This window comes from Sciurus vulgaris (genome assembly GCF_902686455.1).
Source record: "Sciurus vulgaris genome assembly, chromosome: 5".
In the NCBI taxonomy this organism is placed as follows: Eukaryota; Metazoa; Chordata; class Mammalia; order Rodentia; family Sciuridae; genus Sciurus; species Sciurus vulgaris.
Window position 1 is genome coordinate 139,488,156 of NC_136465.1, and position 24,986 is coordinate 139,513,141.

General features: G+C 34.9%; 1 protein-coding gene across 1 annotated transcript in view; it reads left to right on the forward strand.

The window, feature by feature from the left end:
• NAV3 (neuron navigator 3) overlaps nt 1–24,670 on the forward strand; it is a 413,749-nt gene extending 389,079 nt beyond the window's left edge. The window contains 10 exon segments of the mRNA XM_079142522.1: nt 1,275–1,372; nt 3,852–3,947; nt 4,222–4,390; nt 5,781–6,016; nt 12,960–13,114; nt 14,133–14,204; nt 14,789–14,985; nt 15,918–16,036; nt 19,674–19,877; nt 24,448–24,670. Coding sequence (XP_078998648.1) covers nt 1,275–1,372; nt 3,852–3,947; nt 4,222–4,390; nt 5,781–6,016; nt 12,960–13,114; nt 14,133–14,204; nt 14,789–14,985; nt 15,918–16,036; nt 19,674–19,877; nt 24,448–24,567 — 1,466 coding nt within the window. The 3' untranslated portion in view covers nt 24,568–24,670.
• Nucleotides 24,671–24,986: the final 316 nt, after the last annotated feature.

The window sequence follows — 24,986 nt, forward strand, 5'->3', positions numbered from 1 at the left end:
GATATATCATAGATTGTTTTAGTCTATAGTTACCCTGTTCTTTTAGAGAGGAACCAAAAGTAATTCCTTCAAAGACTTTTATTTCTGAGTGGAATACTTGAAAAATTAAAGACTATGAAGATATCAATCTTCTAAAATAGTTCAATTGTAGTACAGGAGATTGTTGTTGATGATTCAAAAATTTCTAGTGAAAATTTTCCTATTCAGGTCTAAGAAGTTGTTTTTTGAGTAAATGGCCTCAAACCAGTTTTTGACTCCTTCCTCTGCAAAATTACATATGCTTAATTACTAATGTAATAGCAGCCATTCCATTTTCAGGAGCCATCTTGTTAAATTGTTTCTAGGATGTTACAGTCACAGCTATTGTCCCTATAAATAATTATCGGCAGAGCCATTGAGTCAGCTTATCACCAGGCACCCGTGCTCTGCGGCACGTAACTGAGTTTCCTTTATTCACAGGTTACTATCTTTGAATCAAGCACACCTCAATAATAGCATCATTATTGAAAGAAAACATATTTGGGATAGTTTTTCATAATAATTCTCCAAATATATTGTACCTGGTTATATCACTTGTATAATATATCTTGAAAATTAATCTTTAATCACAATTAAAAACTGGTACTTTAAAGGTTGACTAGTTTTATCATGTTTCTTGTGGATGATTACTAAAAACATCATATTGGTTTTGAAACTATTAGCATAAGTATAGAGATCAATAATTAATATACTTATGTAGGGAAGTATGACCATGGTTAAAATTCATTAGTAGTACCTAATAATGGTGGATATGAGGCAAGCAATAACACTGCTGAATATATGCCAAATGCTTGAAAATAATTTCACTTGACAATCAATCTCAACACCTTTGCATTCACAAAAAAAATATGGGTATTAAGCTTGAATATTTTAGTTTGGATAGAAAAATTGGATTGCTTTTCAGTTTGTTATGGTTATAATGGTGACTATTATTCAGGTATTACTCAGATCTGTGTGTAATAGGAAAAGAAAGTGGGGGAGGAATTATTTCCTCATCCAAAGGAAATGATCCAATGCCTCGATGAAGAGCTTTGGAGGCAGAAATGAATTCATAGATTGAAACATTAGCCCAACCATATAATTCATCTTCTTGTAAATGGAGGTTTTTCAAACCACTTTGGCTAGAATGGGAAGCATTTCCACTGAACAGTGGAAAAATGGGGCAAGCCAGGACAGAAAACAAATCTCAGCTAATGTTACTCTATTGTGTGTGTTTTTCTCCTCAAATCTGGTAGATATTTTGCTGGATGATGCTGGAGATGCAACTGGACATAAAGATGGCCGCAGTGTGAAAATTATAGTCTCCATAAGCAAGGGCTATGGTAGAGCAAAGGTATTTCTTTTACCTAAAATTCTTTATAACTAGAGGGTCAGAATTCCTATGAGTTAAATGTATTTTACTTTTTAATGTGTGTTCTAATAAATATCCTATTGAAGGTGTTTGCCTTGGTAGTACCTTAATAGGTTAAATAAGCATAAAAAGTAGGGACATGACCATTTAGGTATTATAGGTATCACATGTTCATTCTTTGAAAACAATATTGCTTGTCAGTTCTCTTAACTCCTAAACTTATAAAAATGTATTTCTTTGACATAAACAACTTGTTTACTATACTCTTTGAGTGTCACTTGTTTATTATAGGTAGTGGTTATGATGTGCAGTAGCATGTCACTAGAGCTGTCAATATGACCTTGCTACAAAGAGAACACTTTAAGATAAACAAATATTAGAGACATCAGAAAGACACATATTCTACTAAATCAGTAGAATATGTATTCATAGTATTCAGTAGGATAAATCCCATTGATGCTATTTGTCTGCATCATTTTTAAGCAAGATCCTAACTGATCAGGCAAGTATTTTAGTTTTTTAGATTCAAATTGATAATGACACTTTCTCAAAACTAAAAAGACTTCAAGTTGAACTTTCAGTTGAGCCAATAATACAAGTTTGTAAGTATCCTACTTTATTTTCCCAGAAAAACAACAACAATCCTTTAGAATTGTAAAACAATTTAAGGACTTGGGTTGAAAAAGTGAGATAGCCCTTGTGAATTTTCACATTGAGCAAATGTTCCAAGGGATCCAGTGCCATAAACTTCCTGCTTGAACTGCAGATTTGTGCCTACTTTTCCCAAGTGGATCTTTATGTGTAATAGTCTCAGTGAAATCTAAAGTAACTCTAACTTAAAAGCAGCTGTTAGCATTGTATGAGTACCCATTCTGACTTCATTATCAACATTCACAAATAAATTTTTCTTTTTGAAATAATTCTAAAACCCATATCTTTAAACACTTTTTCTAATATAGCATCTAAGAAAGTAGTTGTCTTTGTGTGGTAGAACTGCCTTGGCAAAATACCGTAGGAGTGGTGGTTTAAAAATCAGAAATGTATTTTCTCAGTTTTAGGGGATGGCATATCTAGGATCAGGATTCTGGCCCATTTGGTGCCTGGTGAGGGCTCCCTTCTTGGGTTCCAGATGGTCAGCTTCTCCATCTGTTCTCATATGACCTTTTGTCAGTGTCGATGGGAGGAAAGGTGAGAGATGCCCTCCAAGGCCATTAATCTGAATGTGAAGGTCTCACCTCGTGATCTAATTCAACCCTAATAATTACCTCCCAAAGGCCTTATCTCCAAGTACCATCACCTTGGGAGATCAAGGGTCCACTGTGTGAATTGAGAGGGGACACAAGCATTTTTTTCCATAAAAGTAATAAAACAAATTGAAAACCACAGTCATTCAGTTGTGAATTTCTCCAGTATTTTCTGAAAAATATACTGGCTTCCAATTGAAATTATATCTCATAATTATTTACATGTAATAGGGTTAAATATTAGATGAAGAAATTGAGGCTCTGAGCCAGCTTAGTGATTTACCTAAGGTCATATTTCTTAAGTAGGTGGTAGATATTGTGCCTTATAGAATCCTTGTCTTATAACCCTTGACTCAGTGATTATTTTACCATCCTTGAATGGCCATCTAATTGGAGACAAGAAGCAAGACTGTAATATATTAGCAAACTATGTTTACTGATATTGTAATTGCTTTTCCCAGTCAACATAAAAGAGACTTCAAACCACAAATCCTAAGTTGTTTACATTTCTAATATTTCCAGCAATTCTTCAAACTCCATTCTACAAAAAAAAATATACATTTTGAACCATTGTTTTATAAAAGTACTCTTTGCTTGATAAAATGGGTCCTATAGTTTTCTCTGGCAGTTTCTTGGAAACAGTGAATTTTCCAATAAACTGAAAATTGGATATGTTTTGTAAATATGCAAATGTCATACTATGATGAATACCATTTCTTACATCTAGATTAAAATTTAAAAATGAAAAAATACTAAGCATTGAACTAATCAAAGATAAGATCACGGAATAGTAAAAATAGTAAAGTTCAAAGATTTGTATGTTTTAGTGCTATTCTGTCTCTGTCACCCTTTCCTTCCCCAAAAGCGTCTTCTCGTACGATTGTATCAATCATATTAAATTACAGGGACATTCTCTCTGATGCTTCCCCTTTCCTTTCTACTGAACACATCACAAGTCAGTTTCCCTAACTTAACACTTCATCTAATCTCTTCTTTCCTGTTATTGTTGCTACTGCTTTTATTTTATTTGTTTGGTTAATTTTCTAGGTTCATGTTTTGTTTTGTAGAACCCTTCATGTATATCTGTTACTATATAACTCACAGGTTTAATAAATTCTTTAGTGTCAATCACCAACTACATTCATAAGTTTTAGTAAGAAATATAGTAATAAGAGGCATAGTTGAATTTTATCTTACTTTATTTTGTTCTTACTTAGGATCAAAAATCTCAGGCATATTTGATAGGATCCATTGGTGTTAGTGGAAAAACCAAATGGGATGTGTTAGATGGTGTAATTAGACGTCTCTTTAAGGTGAGTTGTACAAGATAGCCTGATGTTAATGTTCTCATGTGTCCCTTTTTACCTGCTTTACTTTACTTTAATACCATAGACACATCTGCTTTTTTTCTTTCTCCTCCATTTCAAATACAGAAAACTCCTCTTCCTCTGCTGTTTAATATTAACAGTTCTTGCATTATCCATCTCTAAAATGCCTGACAACTAGCTATGCATCCCCATGAGTTTTGTATTTGTTGCAGATTTGTTGCATCTTTTTGGACTTCCTTTTTCTTGTGTACCATTGTAGGAATATGTACTCCGAATTGATACGGCCTCCAGCCTTGGTCTGAGCTCTGACTGCATTGCCAGTTACTGTATAGGAGACTTAATTAGATCCCAGAACCTAGAAGTGCCTGAACTGCTGCCGTGCGGATACCTTGTTGGCGATAACAACATCATCACTGTGAACCTGAAAGGTAAAAATAAAAATGAAAAGTACAGTTGTAACTTTTTACCAACATCCTCCTTTTCTTTTTTTTTTTTTTTAGTTACCCTTCAAATTTTCATGTTTGTAAATTATACTAATCACTTCGATAGTTTCAGTATAAAGTGTTTGTGTTGATTTTTTAAATATGAAAGCCTTACTAAAAACACTAAAAATCCAAGGTCTTTCAGTTTCTTGAGTTCTGGGGTATGACACATAGAATACAATTCAGAAAATTCACCAACTTGCAAAAAAGATATGAGAGTTTCGGGAATTTCAAATTCCTAGATTTTTGTCCATTATCATTTTTTCACCAGAGGAAGACTGGAAAAACATTGTGTGTTCCAAAGTAATATATTCATTTCCATTCCTTCAACTTAAAAACATGTGTACTCAGTAAATATCCACTGGGGGTAGAGAGTACAAGTTAAAGCTGAATGTGTGACACACTCTTGTAATCTCAGAGACTCCAGAGGCTGAGTCAGAAGGATCATAAATTCAAAGTCAGCCTCAGCAATTTAGAGAGGCCATAAGCAACTTAGTGAGACCCTGTCCCAAAATAAAAAAATAAAAAGGACTGAGGATGCAACTCAGTGGTAAAACGTCCCTGGATTCAGTCCCTGGTACAAAGAGAGAGAAAAGAGAAAGAGAGAGAGAATGCAAATTAAAAATCAGTAATGAAAATTCTGATTTCTTTGCTTCGGATGATGTGACTAATTATGTATACTTGTTTCTACAATTCTTTGTTTGTATATGTTCAAGGATCAGAATGCATCTCTATAAACTGTAGGTTAATAGAGGAATTTATCAGTATTTGATTTTATGATTAAGGTAATTGGGTTAGTAAAAGGAGACACTGTTGTTGCCCTTCCTAATTCCTTGCCAAACATTACAATTTGCATTGTCCAGTTGCTTAAGTGGTGGTACAGCTGGGATGAGAGATAGAAGGTAATAAAGGGAAGGACAAAAAGAGTGAGAAGAACAAAGAACACACACACACACACACACACGTATGTGAACTTCCCATTTGTTCTTATGAAACATTCCCATTTGTTCTTTCAAAGGAAGGGAAGATTTTATGAGAGAAGTTTTAATGCTTCCATATCTCTCTGGAGACATGAGTGGAAAACATGAAGTAGTTAGTGGAGGGAAGTCTGAACAAAAGGAAACAGCTTGTTTCCATTTGAATGTTCACTCTGCCTTCATACTGATATACTTTCTGTCTCAAATTGGCCACATATGTTTGTGGGATAGAAATATCTAGATAATTATTTTACAAGGACAGCATTCCTATGACTAATGAAGATTCGTTGATGATCTACACCATATTTTTTATGTAAAATAATAAACCATGTTATTATCCCCTTTGTTTCTTCCTTCAGGGGTAGAAGAAAACAGTTTGGACAGCTTTGTTTTTGATACACTGATTCCTAAACCAATTACCCAAAGGTACTTTAACTTGTTGATGGAGCATCACAGAATTATACTCTCAGGACCCAGTGGTACTGGAAAGACCTATTTAGCAAACAAACTTGCTGAATATGTCATAACCAAATCTGGAAGGAAGAAAACAGAGGATGCAATTGCCACTTTTAATGTGGATCACAAGTCAAGTAAGGTAAGTCACTGAATCCTAAGAGAACATCTGTTATTTATCTGTAAGTGTCTTAAACAATCAAGTTTTACAATTGTGTGAGACTTCCGTATTGTACCTGGAAAAGATATCCACCGCTTTGAATAAAGCTATAATCTGGTGGATGAACAAGATTTGCTTTATAAACTTGTACAAAACTGCTATTTTCAATAACATTCAGTTATCAGGAACTGCACAAGGCATTGGGATTATACAGAATGAAATGGCAGAGCCCTTGTTTGAAATTTTTTTAGACACCTATTTAGGAAGTGTTATGGTAGAAAAGAGGTTTATGGCCAGTGCTATGGAAGCAAAAGGGAAAAATAACTCTACTTGGAGGAACCAGAGCTTGACAAAAAGGCCATACTTGGTCTGAGTATCATTTGATAAATAATAATTAAATGGGGTATTTCAGCAATGAGGATTTGGGGATAACTAGAATATGTTAGGCAGAAATTCTGGGAGAGCAGCAGTTTGCTAATGTCAAATCCCTACAGGAACTGTATTTAAGAACCTTAGGAAAATGAGCAATGATCCATTACCCCATCACCTGAGGTCTGAGGTGCCACACTAATCAGCCTGAACACTTTCAACCATTATGTAGGTGTGAGAACTCTACAGTTTAGCCAGTACTTTCACACATGCTGAGTAAAAATAAAGAATTCTAAAATAAAGAAAGAAAAAATAAATAAATAGAGGATGGCTAACGTGTTCTTAACACTATATTAGCTTTAGAAGTTTTATTTATTAGAGTTTGAATCAGTGCTGCCTAAGGTTCTCTTGGGAAATTGCAACTGTTATAAGCAATACCTTGAGAGAACTCAAAGACTCTGAGTTGTACTACTTTTTAAAAGATAACCTGCTTTGATGATCTAAACTGACCCAGTCTCTCAGAAAGCTGGGGACTGCAGATTTACAGAAATAAATATGACTCACAAACCTGTTAGATTCATGAGATAGCCAGGTACATAGCTTAGTGTTTTCATCCTTAACACAGGCCATTTGTGGGATTTAGGACCAGTACTGAATTTCCTTGTGCCTTCATTTTGCTTTCTTATCTGTAAAATGGGGGATATACTGGAGTTGTGAAAACTAAACGAGTGTGTGTGTGAGTATGTGTGTGATAGAGACAGACAGCACAAGTGGTGAGCATAGTATAAGGTTTGCCTACAAAAATTAATTCTTCTATTATAGCCTGTGGCTTCCAATTAAGATTTCTTCATAAATCTACACCACACATGTGCATACACACAAACACACACACTCCTTTGTTAAAAACTGTTTTTATGCATATTCTTCAAGAGGAACATTAATGTACATAAAACACAATGGAATGTCTTAAAAGTGAAATCAGTACAGCCCGTGGATTCAGAATATTTCCTTGGACCTCAGCACTGTTTGAATTGTGGCTGAACCTCTTGTTGTCACTTCAGCTCGAGAGCAGCATAACTCTAGAGGTAGAATACTTGACTCTTCTCTGAGTCAAAATAGGAAGAGCACAATTGGTTGGTTGCTTCAGGCTACATATTTAATGCCTCCTGCTATTATGTCTCCTTATATCTTTACATAAAAGCCTTTCAACACAATATTTTTTTCTTTCCAGCAAAAAAGATAAAATGATTGAAGTCTCTTAGACATCCTCAATGTTTGGTTTTTCTCAGTGTTGATATGCCAGAACTCTTCACAAGTTCCTCAATGGAAAAAAAAAAACAAAGCAAAACAAAAACACTAGTTAGATAATACAAGTAAAATAGATTTATAAGAAAAAAACCAAAGCATTTTGATAAAGGTGGAGATTACTTAAAATCAAGATGTGAATTAAATAGTTTGACTTTAAGCTTTATTATGACATAACTTGACACACAAATAAAATGGGTAATTTCCATTAATTATAAAATATGCTACTCTCTAAAATCATATATATATATATATCCTTTATATATATATATATATATATGTGTGTGTGTGTGTATATCTATATGTGTGTGTATATATATCCCTTTTATTTCAATTTATTTAAAAATATTTAGTGCTTAGGGCTATTATTAATAATGTTATTTGAGTGTCCCTTTAAGTTTTATTATTATTTCTAGCACTCATTTTCTGCCTCTTTTAGAAATAAAAATCATTTGTACCATTGTTAGGTCAGTTCAGTATTTGTTGTTGCAAAATAATGGAATGAAAAAAGCATTTCCAGGAGTATCTACATGGAAGTAATGATGCTAGGAAACAGTAATAGGACGAAGCCCAAAGGGAAAAAAATCAGATGGTATTAATCACTGAGAGAACACAAAATACAACTGAAAAATGTTTATTGCTTCTTTAGGGCTGTTAAATATGAACGAGCTGTCAGTAATGCTGGATAAACAGTCATTGCCAGAGACTTTGGGTAATTCTTTGCAAATTGATAGAGGATCCACACTATTTTGGGGAGGTGAGGGTTGGTGTAAGTGAGGGTGATATTAAAGAGAGTGACAAGTTGAGATTGTGCTAGGAATAGCTGTGAAGAGTATGGATTGACTGAAGTAAGATGCTAATGAGGAATGAAATGATAAATCCTTCCTCTGAAAAAAAAATAGAGCTGTGTAATTCTGATGATTTTTATGCCATGCCATAGACAGCACTGAGGAGATACATCCCCAAAGCACTTACTGATGAAAAAAAAAAAAATCAAACAATAAACCATCAAATGAAAAAAAATCTTTTCATGTTTTTGGTACCTCTTCATTTTACATTCTGTTCCTCTTCCCACACTTCAAGCCCTCCCTCAAGCTGCCAGCTGGAATATTTTGATTGAGAGCAGTGCACATAAACAATTACATTTTGTGACATTTGATATAGCAGGCCCAGAAGGCTAGAGATGGATTTAGTAAAGAATATATGGCCAGCTGAAGCCACCTGGAATGTTAGGTTGGAAAAGATCAGAAAGTTGGACTTGGCAGATTCAATTTTAGTGTGTCTGGAGTGAAATTCAAAGAAAGCAATGATCAACAGTGTTTATGTAACTATAATGTTCTATCTGTATTTTCAGGGTACAGATAGGGGATTCATCTCATTGTCCATATCCATCTGGTAGATATGCCTGATGTTGTTTCTACCTTAGTAGATAGGGAGGTGAAACTTAGTGATAACACATCAGTACCTTGATCTCAGATTCTATCCCTATCAAGCTAGAGTGAGGAGCATGAGACAATTTCAAAGGGAGCTGTGAAATCCTCGTAAGAAATATGAACAGACATTCTTTGTGAATGCCTGTTTCTATGTCTGCCTGGTCCATAGCTGTCTTTAGACTCCCAAGGGATCTAGTACCACTCTCAAGTGGAAAGAGAACTACATAACAATCTAATGGCTCTGCTTGTCCAAATTCACCCAGTAACCTCCTAATTACCAAATACAGCCTGTTCTCTTTCTCATTCTCACTGCCCCCCCAACTACTCTCTCACTCTTTCTCTCTTGCTCATTATTGCATGTTGCTATCGTTGATCTCTCCTTTGTAGAAGTTCTTCTGATTTCAGAGTTATTATTTTCTCCTTATTTCCATGCTATTTCCCTGGTAAGTTTCTTCTCAGTCTCTCATTGACTGCTCTTTTTTCACCTACCACTAAATGGAAATATTCCCCAATATTTCTGTTCTCTTTTCATTTCTGTTCTCCTTTGGACAAGTTCCCATGGCTTGAATTTGTGTGGTTGACATGAAAGGGACACTATTAGCCATGCTCACTCTCCCAAGTTTGAAAATCCTCTATGAGCTTATAGGTATGTTTCTATTCATCTGCTAAATATACATGTCTAGAAATGACAACGTCACTTCAAAGGCAACAACGGAAGTGCATCCTCTTCCATTCATCTCTACCAAAACTACCCTCCCTCCGAAACTTAACACCTTCTATTGCAAGGACTCTACATTTGTTTTCTAACTCTTAATTCACTATTCCCCTAAAATTCCCATTCACTCTTTTGTTGGCTGTCTCCACTCACATCATAAACAGCAGAATATCTTTTTATAATTAACTAAAATCCTCCAGTGTTTTTGCATTGCTTTCTGAACTAGATCAAAAGTACCATTCTATTCCCTGTTCAGACCCATTGTGTCTGTTGGCTTCAACAATTTCAGTATTCTCCAGACTGGTCTCTCTTCTTCCTTCACAATATCCTTACCACACTGTTCAGTTACAATTCTATTTTATTTAGGTCCCCAGGGTATTCATGTTTCTGTATCACCAACAGGAAAATTCCACTGATTTTACCCATCATTTAATATTGCAGAGTTTCCTTTCTAATTTATTTATCACTATTGCTTTCACAAAACTTGTACTAGTCATTATTGACTATATGGATATCATATTTTCATGCTTCTGCCTTTGATTATTCTTCTCCATTTGGAATGCTCTTCTCCTGTTTTTGAGCATGAAAATATTACCTAATCCTAAAAATAGGGGTTAGTAGCAAATAATTCTGCCACCAGAAATTCTTTTTTAGGAGCTATGATTAATCTTTTTATGCTGTAAACAAAATCTTTGATCTTTATGAGTAACGTGATTTTCGACTGTTAATTATAGTTATATATGTGCATGCCTAACTTTCTATTCTAGGTAATAAGCTTCTTGAATTTTTTTCCATTTCTAATTACTCATTATATCCTTCACATTTCTGTCTCCTTTGATTAATAAATTGTTCTCCCCTACTGACAACAGTCAAGCAAACAAACATATCAGTGGCTCACAGTCATTCATGTAGTTAAATCCAACTTCCTCTACATGGATCCAAAGTTTTTGTTTTTTCTTCCATTTTACACACTACTACCATATAGTATATTCTTCTGTGACAACAAAATCATTATTGTTTTGCAAAATATATCATGGTCTCACACTTTCCAACTTTGCATTATTCTTTAAGCATTCCTCCACTGTGTCCTGTCATCTGAACCTGAGAAGGCTGGGCCACCTGGCTCTCTTACATCTCCCTATAGGGCTCTGTGTACTTCACTAGCATGGCATTGTGATTCACCTGTTGATCTGCTTCTCTGCTTATCAGCTGTAACTTTCTAGAGCACAAATATTATGTTTTTCCTTTGAATCCCTGTGCCAGAACACCAGGCACATTGTAAGTGCTTGAGAATGATACGTTGCAAAAACAAATAACTGAGAGCTTTTCAGTTGGAATTTTACTCATTATTCAAGGTTCATCTCAAATCCTGCCCTCCCTATGAAGCCCATCAAGAACCCCCAGTTGGAATTAACCCCTTTGTCTCCTACAGGTCTCCCTTAACCTCTCTCATGGAATGTGTAGCATGATATCTTTGCAAGTTCATTGTTTATATGTGTGCTTACCCCTCCCCATGCTCCACCACTAACTGCTTCAGAAAACTGTCCTGAAAGTCCCCAGCTAGGTGAAATCTCTTCCTTTGACTTATCAAGTTTCACAAGACACTCTTGATACTATAAGAAATGCTTTCTTATATTTAAATTTCATTCCCTGATGTGACACCTTTTAGAGCCCACAGGGGAAGGCAGTACGGTCTAAGACGGTCTAAGACTAAACAGTAGAAAGGGAGTGAATATTTTATAAATGAACTAATGAGTAATAGAACTAATGAGTAATAGAAATTTCACTTTCTTTTTTAAGGTAAATGAAATTCTCCAAACTTTTTAGTAGTTTAAACATATTTTATCTGTATTTCTGATTTTGACAACATTTATTCTATGTGACTGGTTCTATTATAATTTATGGTATCTTTATTCTGTAATACTACAAAACAGTATCTTAGATCTTTATTAAATTAAATATAAAAATCTTTAACATTTTATATTTAAATTTTATATTTGAATGTAATATTACCAAATTAATATTACCAAGTGCGTTAAATCCCTTCTACTTTTAGTTCTTAAAGTTGTCTTCAGACAGAGTAAAGTAGCTAGAGTGAATGGTTCATATATTTACCTGGCTGCCAGAAATTGAGATCCTGGAATTGTTCTTTTAACCTTGAGCAAGATATTAAAATTGAAAATGTCATTGTAAATATGCAAATATTATGGAAATACTCTTACTAATTAGGATAATTCTAAAAAACTAATTATGTTTCTGGCCTACCCATCTGTGAGAATGGTCTATAATGGAACTGGTTATCATATTTAGATTAAAAGCAATTAGACAGGACTAGTACCTTTAAAAGAATCAAGAAGCTCAAGTAATTCTAAGGGCTAATATTAAATGATCCCATGAAATACAACAAAAGTTGTCTTTGTTTTAAAATTGCAACAGTTGTCTAAAGATTATAATCAAATAATCTATTATCCACACTTTCATTAGAGTCCTATGACTATGCTAAATTTTAGATGCACCCCCATCTAAATTAATCAGAATTGAAATGTTAAAAATGCTGGTTAGAAGCTGGGAGGTGCCACTTTGGATTTAGTCTATACATGAAATTATAAATATGGTTAAATCCACTTTAGTCACTGAAATATCAAAAGCATGAAATTAAGTCTTAATATTTATGGTTTATCATAAGAGTTCATATCTGGAACTCACTTTCTTTTGGAATGAAAACTAATGAGAAATATGCCTTCATTTAGAGTTTTGTAGTCACTGCAGATACTGACTCTTCTTGCTTTCCCTCTTCTGTCTTTTCTTTAAAAATCTTATCTTGAGCTGGGGAGATAGCTCAGCTGGTAGAGTGCTTGCCTTGCAAGCATAACCCCCTGAGTTTGATCTCCAGTACTGCAAAAAAAAAAAAAATCTTCTCAGTATTAAATGCTTTTTTTTTTGTTTTTACGTTAGAGAATATTTGAAACCTTAGACTAACCTATGACTTTAAATGAAAAAAAAAATATGGATGGAAGTCAGAATGTGCTATTCCTAAAATATGAATTGCTTGTCATTGGTGTAAATTTATCATGTATGTATTTGCTTTATTTGTGTTTTAAAGGAATTGCAACAGTATCTAGCTAACCTGGCTGAACAGTGCAGTGCTGATAATAATGGTGTAGAGCTCCCAGTTGTAATAATTCTTGATAATCTTCATCATGTGGGCTCTTTGAGTGATATCTTCAATGGTTTCCTCAACTGTAAATATAGCAAATGGTATGTTTATAAAATATTTTAACAATCATATGAAAAATAGTCACGTTATTTGCCTTCTTATGCCTTTTTGAAATTTTAAGACCTATAATGGGCACCATTAACATGAGAACCTCTAATTAATATTTACTGTATATCAAAGAAATTGTGTTTTCCTTAGAATATCCATTCATTCAACAACTGTGTCCCAGAACTTTTATAGAAACACTACTACTTTGATGATGTTATCTTCTACAGACAGGCTGAAAATCTGACAGACCAATGACAATGATGAAATAGTTTGAATCAGGGAAATTTATAACTAGAAGGAGATTTAGAGCTCCAATTTCATTCTTGGCCCATATCAAAGTTTAAATTCAACTCCTGAAGTAAATTTAATTCATTCATATGTGGCCCTGCCTCCTATATTATGTTTTTACTATTGAAAACTAAAGGAAAAGTTAGTGTAGGGTATAAAAAGACCTGAAAATCCACTAAGATTCATTGTAGCCTGGTCCCTAAAGAAAGGACACTTAAGAACACAACCAGCATAAATGACATCTGTTTTAATGGTACCAAATGTTCTAATTAATTAATCTCTGATAGTGATAAAACATTACAAACTTAGCATAAAATAAGGGTTGAAGGAAGAATACAAATCCTCTCATGTTATGAAGAACCTATAAAATAACTATGAAATACTAAAATAGGAATAATGAATGAATTTGAATACAAGCATAAGAGTTATAAGATGTTAGAGTGGGACAAGACCATCGCCTCTTTACTTTGTAGATGAGTAAACTCAGGTTTAGAGAAAGTCTCTCTCCCACATCCCAGAACTAGACTTAGAACCCCTGTGATAACTTTTAGTCCAGTGGTCTTTGTCATTTACCTATCTAACATTACAAAATGACCCTTTCAAAGCCTACTGTTAAAATAGAAAAATCCATATTTATCTTAATAGCTTTCACAGGCAACATTAATATATCAGTCACTTTAACCTCTAAAATACCTAAATTTTTGATTCTTTATTTTTACCTAGTCCATATATTATTGGAACAATGAATCAGGGAGTTTCTTCATCACCCAATCTGGAACTGCACCATAATTTCAGGTAAAGATCAGTTGGAGGATGTTTTTCTTTCTTGGTTTCTGGGTGTTATTTTGCTCCCCCATCCCCACACCCGTGATTTTTTGTTTGTTTTTGATGCTTCGTTTGTTTCTTTCTTCCATTTGTTCTTTGTCCTATCCTGCCAGTGGTGACCTGTGATATGAAAATAATTCTCACTTCTTCTGACACTTTTTCAAGAAGACACTTCGTGATCCTCATCCTGTAATCAGAAGTGTTTCTTTAAAAAGAGAGAAGAATAGAAATGTTTTTCCTGCTCACTGTGTTCCCCTGCCAGAGCAAAGCACTTTTCTTCTAAGTGTGAGGAATGTGAAGAGTTCCTATTTCGGGATTCGTGATTCTCCTACAAAAGAGTGCTCAGCATGTAGACACCCACTCACTTCTGACGCACACAAGCTTCTCTTCAGCTGGTGGCGTTTGCCGCATTGAAACTCTAATGCTGATAGACTTCCTAAGCCTTTGAATCAGTAAAATGTGGCCATCACTCGATATAGGAATGTTATTACTGAAGTTACTGTGGGATTAAAATGTAATTTATATAAAAAATTCTCATTTTATTTTTTTCATAGATGGGTATTATGTGCAAACCACACAGAGCCAGTGAAAGGCTTTTTAGGCAGATATCTTCGAAGGAAACTGATAGAGATGGAAATTGAAAGGAACATACGCAATAATGACCTAGTCAAAATTATAGATTGGATTCCTAAGACGTGGCATCATCTCAACAGTTTTTTGGAAACACACAGTTCTTCTGATGTTACCATTGGTGAGTTCCAAAATTATAATATGCCATTTTCCAGGAACCAGGAGTACTTGATAGAGATGGCCAGATTGGATGGTAGAAAATAACAAGTAAAGCCAATATTTTTCAAGCTTCCAAACTTGGAACTTCCAACTTCCTTTTCCCTTTCTAAAAGTTTGTCTTCTTCCAAGTTTTGTATCTTTAATTAGATTCGTTTTGTCTGACAATTATGGCTTACTAAAATATTATTGAAATCAAAGAAGTTTGATTCACACTAATTTGTAAATATCAGAACATTTCAAAATAAATAGTATCTGTTTAGGATACACTATGTAAAAACAAATTTTAGTTAATAACATATCAAATATAGTTGAGAGAAGATTTTAATTAGAAATAATTTAGACATTTTGTAGATACTTTAGGTGTTTTATATTTTTTATGAAGAAAAAACCAAATTACTTCTCTTTCATGATTATAACTAATTTATTTTTGTGTTCCTTCTTAAGTTGCATGTACAGAAGTCTCTTTCTCATTGTTATAGATCATAGAAACATTCTCACCACAGACACAGCATAAATTAGGAAGAATTCGGTGCTTGGATTAGAATATCCATACTCAGTCCAAATTCTACAGTGACATGTTTTATATTCAACAATTCATTTCAGCACAGCTGAATTTTACATAGTTTGTAAAATGGGGCAGGTTGACTGGATTGTGATCTTTACTTTTTCTCCTAACTCTCTTATACTATGCTTTAGATTAATATTTTAATACAAAAAGTTGAAAAGGAATGGCTGGGAGATTGGATCTTCAGTAAACATGCTTCAGTAATGATCAAGCTGGCAAGAATTTAATTTTCTAAGAATCTGGCAAAAAATAAATTGTCTCCCAAAAAAGCATCTAAATATGTGTTTATAATACTTCTCAAACATATTTTGTAATTTGTGTCTTCTCAGGTCCCCGACTTTTCCTTCCTTGCCCCATGGATGTAGAAGGTTCTAGAGTGTGGTTCATGGACCTATGGAACTATTCTTTGGTACCTTATATTTTGGAGGCAGTGAGAGAGGGTCTTCAGGTATAGTATCCATTTTGCATTGCTATCTAAAAAGGAAAACAGGGAAAAAATCATTCATTTAATAGCAAGAGGCATTGATTTCTATATTTATGCAGAAAACTAAAAGCATATAATACAGATAGAGCAGGAAAATAGTATGCAGTATTTTGTCTGTTACAACAACAAATACATAAGAGAAAGTAAATATATTTCTTCCAGCAACTACATTGTGAAGACCAGATTAGTTGCAAGGGGTGTTTAGATTGTTCTTATTAGAAAGCCAGGTCATTGCAGTTCTACCTCTTATAGCACAGGCATGTTTTTTGCCTGGGCCTTGACCATTTATTTGCTTATTACATAATTGGCAGGAAGTAGTTTTTGCTTGTGCATTAGAATTCTTCATTGATTGACGTCCTTCAATATGATTTGTAATAGCCTTTACTGTTTTTGAGGGAGTGCTCTAAATTCTAAGAAAGTTAACTGGCTTTTTTTTTTTCTTTCTTTCTTTAAGCCATAACAGGTGGCTTTACAAGCATCTCTGTTGTTCCTCTTATCTGCCTTGTATCATGAGCCCCTACAACCTCCCCTTCTGTTAAGCTTAACTAAGAGGCAAAAATAGATCAGTAACAAGAAAATTTCTCAAAACAAAACCAAACCAAGAAAAAAGTTATCCCTTTTCCATTGGTCTTGATGTTTCCTTAAATTGGATTTGAAATTTCATGAATTTGTAGAATTAAAAACTCTTAAGATTTATATTACATAATCTCCCAACTTACTGTACAGGAATCCAATGTCCTTTTCAATAACTCAACCAGGATTTAGGCAGTTTTTGCTTGGACGTTTTTATTTCTGGTTTTCACAACTGGTATTAAAATTAAGATATAGTTCCTCATTTTCCAAAATCTGTCATCTGTAATATTTAAGTCTCTACTATCTAAAATATTGGTTCTGTATTTTTTATTCTTTCATTTTCTATCACTATTTTTCTCTCTTCTAGTAGACCAATGTAGCAGTATTTAGAACTATCATGTAATTCTGGTGAACATGATAAATGTTATGAAGATGCTCTGAATCCTCAGATGAAATTAGGATGCTAATGGATTCTGTTGATTGGTTTTACTCCGGTTTTAAATAACCCAAGTTTCTTATTTTGAGGGGTATGAATGAATCTACCAGTAAGTAGTTCCAACAAAATAAAAGATGATGCCAATGGTTTTTATTTTTCAAATATGATAGATCATATTTCTTCTAAAATTATTATGCTACCTAGGATATAATTTAGGTCTCTCAATTTTGACCATCTATGCAAAAAATAATTTTATGAGAAATTATTTGCAATATTCTAGAAATCATATTTTAAAATGAATAACTAAATGAATTATTTATTGTTGCGGTTCAGTTTCAATATTAATAAGCCCTCATCTAAATCTTTTTATATAAAATTCTTATTAATAGGAAGAAAAGGAAGCTTTACTCAAACCCAAAACAATTATACCCCAAAATGCTTCCTTATATCTCATTTTTAAAAGCTGTAAGAGTTTTTTCATATTTAAATCAATATTGTTTGGAAAAAAAAATATTCTGAGAATTACTTAAAGCTTATATTTGACTAAAACTATAATCATTTAAGTAATAGCAGTTTTCCAAATTAAAGTGAGAGAAATACTTGATAATTATTTTGGGGAGGAATGAATCTGTCTCAAGTTTCTTGCTATGGTTGTAGGAGTAGATGAGTATGAAAGCTGAATCAACCATGATCAAAGAGTTGGGATAAAGTAGGGAACAGGAAGAAGAGAACAGTGTGGAATAGGAACAAAAGAAAAGTCTATTAGCGGGTAGACGGTTATTGCTTTTGAAGGCTAGCTGGCCAGAAAAGTCCACTGGCAGAGACCTTCCTGGGATCCCCATCCATGACTCCTGGGGGAGCAGTAAGCAAGGAGTCTTAACGTGTCATGAACAACTAGTTCCCTCGGGTCTGTTGGCAACACAGCAACTTGAACTGGAAGAAAAGGTGAAAAAAGTAATGAAGCCCGATAGCAAAGATGAGACTCTGAGTTGAGAGGAGTAAAATCATCTCTTCAGATGAAGGTGTATGCTTTGGTGAAGAACCATCTGGGGGAATGCTCTCTGCCATGTGGTCTGCTTGGAAAGGATGCTAGTGATGCAATGGATTTGATTTTTATTCTTATGATTCTTTGTTGAAATATTAGCAGTCAGTTCATCTTATTCTGCATGTTTAGATTTCTTTTCAACCTTTTTCTATAATATTGATCTCACTCTAGTGTATAGTTGGACCTGTTTAGCTTTTTAGTGTCATCTCCAACTTTGCTCTCCTGAATGATTCCTTAAAAGGCTGGCATCAGTTGCTTCTAGACGCTCACGTACTTTTAAGGTTGATTCTAGACTCAAATTCCTTTTTCTTTTAACATAAACTTTCCAAGAATTATACATTTTCCTTCAATTAGCAAGCTATGTTTTACATCCTCTATAGCAGGTTTTTGGCTGAGAGGAAACCTTCTGTTCTAAAACAAGAGAACTATTTTTAAAAGGATTCAGAATGCTACCTCTGCCATCATCTCCTAAGGAAATGCACAGATTTCAGGAACTAGACTTCTCTTTTTCTCTCTCTTTCTCTCTTCTTTTTCTTTTTTTAGGTAAGACTGAAAATGCTTATATAACTTCTACAGGAAGTTCCAAAGCGTTCTATGGGCTTTTCAGTGGTGTAGCCATGTTACTTTTTATCACTGAATCACAACAAACCATGCAGAGGGCCACTCATCAGTGTGTCCTGAGAGATTAGATACACACCTGCTGACCAGTATGGTCCATGGTGGCATAGGCCAAGAGAGGAGCAGCGTCACCACCTCCTTCTCTTAATTTTAACTGTCTCTTATGGCCTCATACTTTTTTTACTCATTATCCTCTGTCTTCTTAGCGTCCCTTTTCCAGTTTGGTTCCAGCTGAAAAGTTTTTAATATCTCTTGGCTTCCTCTTCTCCCTTGACTCTTCAGCCAGTACTTTAACTATGCTGGATCATCTTCTCCTTATTGGCCTCATTGCTTCCATTTGAATTCTTGAAACTTCAGTTTCCTGTCTTCCCTCCTCTTTTTCTAGTCACCTTTTATATAAACATCTAAAAAGAGTTTTTACAGGAAGCCTTGGAACTATTAGAGGAAGTTAATTGGAAGAAATGGTTATCAGAGAATGAATTCTTGCTCTCAAAGTTTGAGTGAATTAGAGAAAAAGAAGCCTTCTTTTCTTCATCATCTTTCCACAGTGTACTTTAGTAGCAAACTCTTTTAATTGCAAAAATAGATTTCTTAGGTCCTCCCAAACTGCAGCTTTTATTTCCTCTCATTAAGTTTTTTCTCGGTTTATAAAACTAATAAATGTGGGCAGTTATGTCTACATGTATTTATAAAAAGCCTCCCTATATTCTCCCTCAAATACTGATAACGTGACCAGATGTTTAGTTTCATTTTATCTATCCTTCAACTTTAAGTGAGCTGTGTAGAAAGTCTGAAAGATTCTGTACAGATGCCTAATTCCCTAAGTCCCATAAGAACTCAAAGCGCAAAAGAAACACTTAATAAGGAGTCTGGATTTTTACTTAGTAGGAATTAACTCCATATGCACCAACTATGTGGTTAATTTTCAGATGTATGGGAAGCGTGCACCCTGGGAAGATCCCTTAAAGTGGGTGCTTGACACATACCCATGGAGCTCAGCATCGCTGCCTCAGGAGGGACCAGCATTACTTCAGTTGCGACCGGAAGATGTTGGGTATGAGGGCTGCACGTCCACTAAGGAAGCCACAACCTCAAAGCACATTCCACAGACAGAATCCGAGGGGGACCCCCTGGTGAGAAGCTGATGTTTGTTCTTCCTATATAATCCTGACATCAGTGTGTTCTCCTTAGCGTTTAGTCATCTGCATCACAAACGTGGGTTATCTTCAGTCATATTTAGAACGGCCATGATATTGGTACTCAGTTTTACCTATTACCTTCAGTCTACTTTAGTTGGATGAAATGCTTAAAAAGAAAACTGAAACTGTATGCCAAAAACAGTCAAGAAACCCAGAAACCAGATTGAACTCCATCACTATAGTATCTATCTTATTAGGCGTTAAAATGTGTTAATTAAATACCTAGGCCTTTAGGAGAAAACTAAAATCTTGTACGTAAGTGAAAAAAAGAAAGACAGTATTATCTAATGTACACTTGGAAAATAAAGAATATTTTAAATATATCAACCAGCCTGATTAAACTCAGAATTAGTCTTCTATTGACTATGATAGGGAAGGATAAACTGGCATGGAAATCAAAAGGAAGTTATTCTCCTTGCTTTGCTCAATTTGCAACATATATGGTTTTAGTTTTAAAAATATTAGAATAATTTGAATAAGCCTATAAAACTCCAAAGTATGAATAGCCAGAAAATATTAAATAGATATTATTATTAGGAATAGAGGCTGTTTTTTCTGTATCTATTTTTATAGATTACTTTCTACATGTTAATATCAAGCATACTATGTTTATTAGCTTACCATTCTATGACTAAAAGGATCACTGGATTTGTACAACCAATACAGAAAGAAAAGATATTGAAATAAAGACCATTATGTTACTGAAAAGAAAATAATTGGAAATCATAACCTTTGACTCCAACCAAGGACATAAAATGACTTACTATTTTGAGGAATACTCTTATACCAGTAACCCCAATGCATGAACATCATCATCATCTCAGCTGATCATTCTTAATATTTTGGGAGTTAACAAGTAGAACATTCAATTAACTTTGAAGATACTCTCACACAGAAAATTTTGTATACGATTTCAAGAGTTCTAAAAAGCCTCTGAAATATGCACAAAGACATGTTTAGAGTCCAGAGTTCCTATGTGTAAGCTAAATGATCTAGCTAATACATTAAGACCTAAGACTTACATTTTTATAACATGGTACCTGGCCCTTCAGTTGGTACATAGTTAGGGATCAACAGTGGTGATGAAATTGGTTTAAATCCAGCATAATGGTTATCATACACTGAATAAATGCTAATAGAATGGATGAAACTTAGAATAAGTATAAATTTTAGTGTACAAGTATGGATTGTTTAATCTGAATGTTTAGCAAATTCCTGTTCTAATCTATGCAGTTTTGCTATGGTATGTCTGTTTTAGATAAGGAGCAGTATTTATTTATAAGCTTTGTTTTCACTGTTAGTCTGTAGATTGTTGTATGCTCTGGAAATGACCTCAACTTCCTAATCCCCCAGTCCTAGTCAGCTAACGTTATTAAGCACTCTTTTTCCTTGTCTTCTAATGCAGGAAAGAGAACCATGGTCTCCTATCCTGACAGGAGAATTGGAGCAAAAAAAAAAAAAGAAATTCTGGTTTCTTATCTGCTACTTTAATAAACATCTTAAGAAAAAAGAGATTATGATATTTTATATGCTTAATGGCAAAAGATATCATCTAAAAATAAATTTTAGAGTCAGAAACAAACTGATAGGAAAATAAATATTTTCTACCTGCTTCTATTTCTGTATATTTCTGTAATTACTGACATAAAGCAAAAGTATATTTGCAATTCAGTCTAAATCAGAAATCCCAGGAGGGGTGAAGATTTAACTCAGTGCCTACCAGGTGTGAGGCCCTGGATTCTCCTATCATCAGTGCCAAAACAAAAACAAAACAACAACAACAAAAAAACCTTAGGGAAAATTTACTCTTTCATATCAGAAGTTTGACTTTAAATCCGAACAAGAATATAAGTTTTGGGCACATTTCACTTAAAAATATGGTGGGCATTCATCATCAATAAACTGAAAGTTCATAAACATGTACTTAGTGCCAAAATGTAGTGATCAGGAGGTAGGTTACCATTTCTGATCTCAAGAGGTTTACAGTTTAATAGTGGAGCAAGACATCTACCTACATAAAGTACAGTAAAATAATGATGAAAGTACATTGTAGGTAAACTTATGAGTCTCTTGAGGAAGTAATTAGGAGAAAGTTTCATGGAGGAGATACTTTATCTGGGTCTTAAGGAATGAATAGGAGTTTGTCACATGGCTGGATAAAGAACATACAAAATTGAAGAAACAGCACATGAAACATTATACTATAATAAAAATGATGAATTTGGGGAGTTATTTGAGAGTTGGTCAGAGTAATTAAAACTACAGACGTATACAACTGCTAAATCATGCTGAGCCTGTGTATCTTTGCATGGAGTTAAACTTTATCACACAGACAATGAAGAGTCACTAAAGGTTTTGGAATAGTGACTTATCTAGTTAGATTTGCAGATTCTAAAAATTACTTTGCTAACAGAGCAGAGAACAGATGGAAGGAGAGGGATGAAGGCTAGGAGACTAGTAGTTCCGCTAGGAACACCTAGGAACTGACCAAGGTGTAAGAAATGACAGACATTATTTTATGACTATGGCCACAGGAAGCAGCAGAGGAAAAGCCAGGAGGAGACCACGTTCACGGAGGATTATGACCTGTCACAATTGAATCATGCATAACTTTACCTTCCTTTTATAATCTCCTTTGATTTCAAAGTAATACTACAAGAAGGCAAAGCAAATCTCATTATATATATTTATTAGGAATCTGAGATTGGATCTTACACTAATGGAACATATTTACTCTGTGGCAACATTTTTAAAACTTAAGGTTTTAATTACACTATTATTACACCATAAAACCTTAACAACATTTAGCATTTAAATAGTTCCAAACCTTTGTGGCTGCAATAGAATCCTGTCTCTTTAAACAGATTCCTTTACCATTTCTACTCCTAATAAATCAGGAGGGTGCTCCAAACACAGTTCTGTTATACATATCAGCTTCCCAAATGCTTGAACATACAGCCAGCTGCTAAGGAGGGATAGACTGACAAAAGACCAGGGGGAGGAGATATGAATGTGCATGAATATAGGGGTGTGTGTGTGTGTGTGTGTTTGTGTGTGTGTGTGTGTGTGTGTGTGTCTGAGAGAGAGAGAGAGAGAGAGAGAGAATGAAAGGGAGAGATTGATTTGACTTTTTGGCTTGCCAGATTTAAAAGGTTATCACAAGCTACCTTTATTTTATATCCTCATGTAGCTGACTTAGTGCATTCAGAGAGTCAGACTGAAATTTAGGTCAAAAAGTATTATCCTGAAGACTATTAAAAATGACTTTAAAATATTTAATAACCGTAGCCTCATTGCCAGAAAGGCATTCTTGCTGAAATTGGCGATCATACCCAGTTTATCATTTATTTCACAAGTATTTATTGAACACACAGTTTACACTGAATATACAAATATGCAAAGCCTATCTTATGACCAAGGAATCCTGTTTTAAATTTCTCCATTCTATTTTTTTAAGTTAGAAGAAAAAGAACAACTATGATTACTATATAAAAGAACATGCACTAAGCAACATAAAATTTATTATAATGTATTAAAAAGTCAATAAGGAAACACATTCATTACCCTCATGGAGATATGTGTTGATTTTTCTGTGCTTTCTCAAATCATTGAACCATCTATTTATCCACAATTTGCTTTTAAACAAAAAAAAAATTTTTTTTTTTTTTTTTAGCTTCTAACTCTAGCAGTGGAGCAGCAGATCTATCAAAAGGCAAGCAATGTGACTGGCTTTTATTTTGTAATACATGGAATAGCTGCCTTTCTCCCCAGGTGCTTTCAGGCATATGTCCCTTTTGCTAGAACAAACATTACCCTTCTCCTATAAGGCTGGGAAACTTGAGACAGCCGCTATTGTTCCAGAAGGTGGTTTTTGTTTTCAGTGATATATCAATCATATTTCAGCCAGAATTCAATGACAACAAAAACTTGACAGTGATTCTTTCCTTCTACGACTTCATGTGCTCATGGTCCGCTTCATTCAGTCACCTCCTCTCGGGGTCAGCTCCTAAACAGCAGATGGTGTGCTGTGCGCAGCAGCTGGCTTCATTCCACTCCATCCCCGCCTTTCCTCCAGGGACCGAGCGCGCCTGGGCGTGCGTCTGTGTGTATGAACATTCACGACTCTCTGTTGCCATTCAGTGCTTTCTGCTTCTCCCGGCCAAAAAGCTGGGAAGCTTGGCGGACTCTCCAGCAACCAACCCAGATGTCCAGCTGTGATATAGCTTCCTCTCTAGTCTCCCCGCTGGAGCAGTATTCATTCACAGCCCCAAATAAGAGCTATCTCGCGGCCCTATTTTGTCCTTATGGTTTGGTATTGTAGTCACATGTTTGGGGGAAACAGCGGAGGAGCCGGGAGCAAGGAGTGACAATCTGAAACGGTTTTCCCCATTTGACTTGGTTGGGATGCAGGGGCCCTTCAGAGTGGCTCGGGGCCTCATTTGTTCCGGGGCTGGCTGACTCGATGTATCATTGCCTACATGGATGTCTCTTTTTCTTTCTTCAGATGAATATGCTAATGAAACTCCAAGAAGCAGCCAATTACTCGGGCACACAAAGCTGCGACAGCGGTAGCACCAGCCACCATGAAGACGTTTTGGATTCGTCTCTTGAATCCACCCTTTAGGGGGTGAACAGAGTTAGGGGAAAAGATGATGCTTTAAAAAAAAAAAAAAAAAAAAAGTGTTTTAAAAGAAAGGTATTTTCACTAAACCACTGCCAGTATGAAAGCACCCTGTCAGGGGCCCTGACCCAGAGTCGTGGTCTCCAAGGAGGCAGCAGAACTAAGTCTGAACCGCCAAGATGCTAAATTGAAATGGGAGCTTAACTTTATTTTATTTCTAGGCATTTTTATATCCATGGAGTAAGACAAGGCTCCATTACTCAACTGGAAAGGACCCTAATGACAGGGCAACTGAAGAGATTGCACATGGGATAGCCAAACTGGACTTTATTTTCTTCCTCTTTAAAAGTTTACAATGCAGACCTTTTTTTGTCCCTTCCTTCTGTTTCCTCTGAGGGGCTATTCTCCCCAGGCAGGGTCCA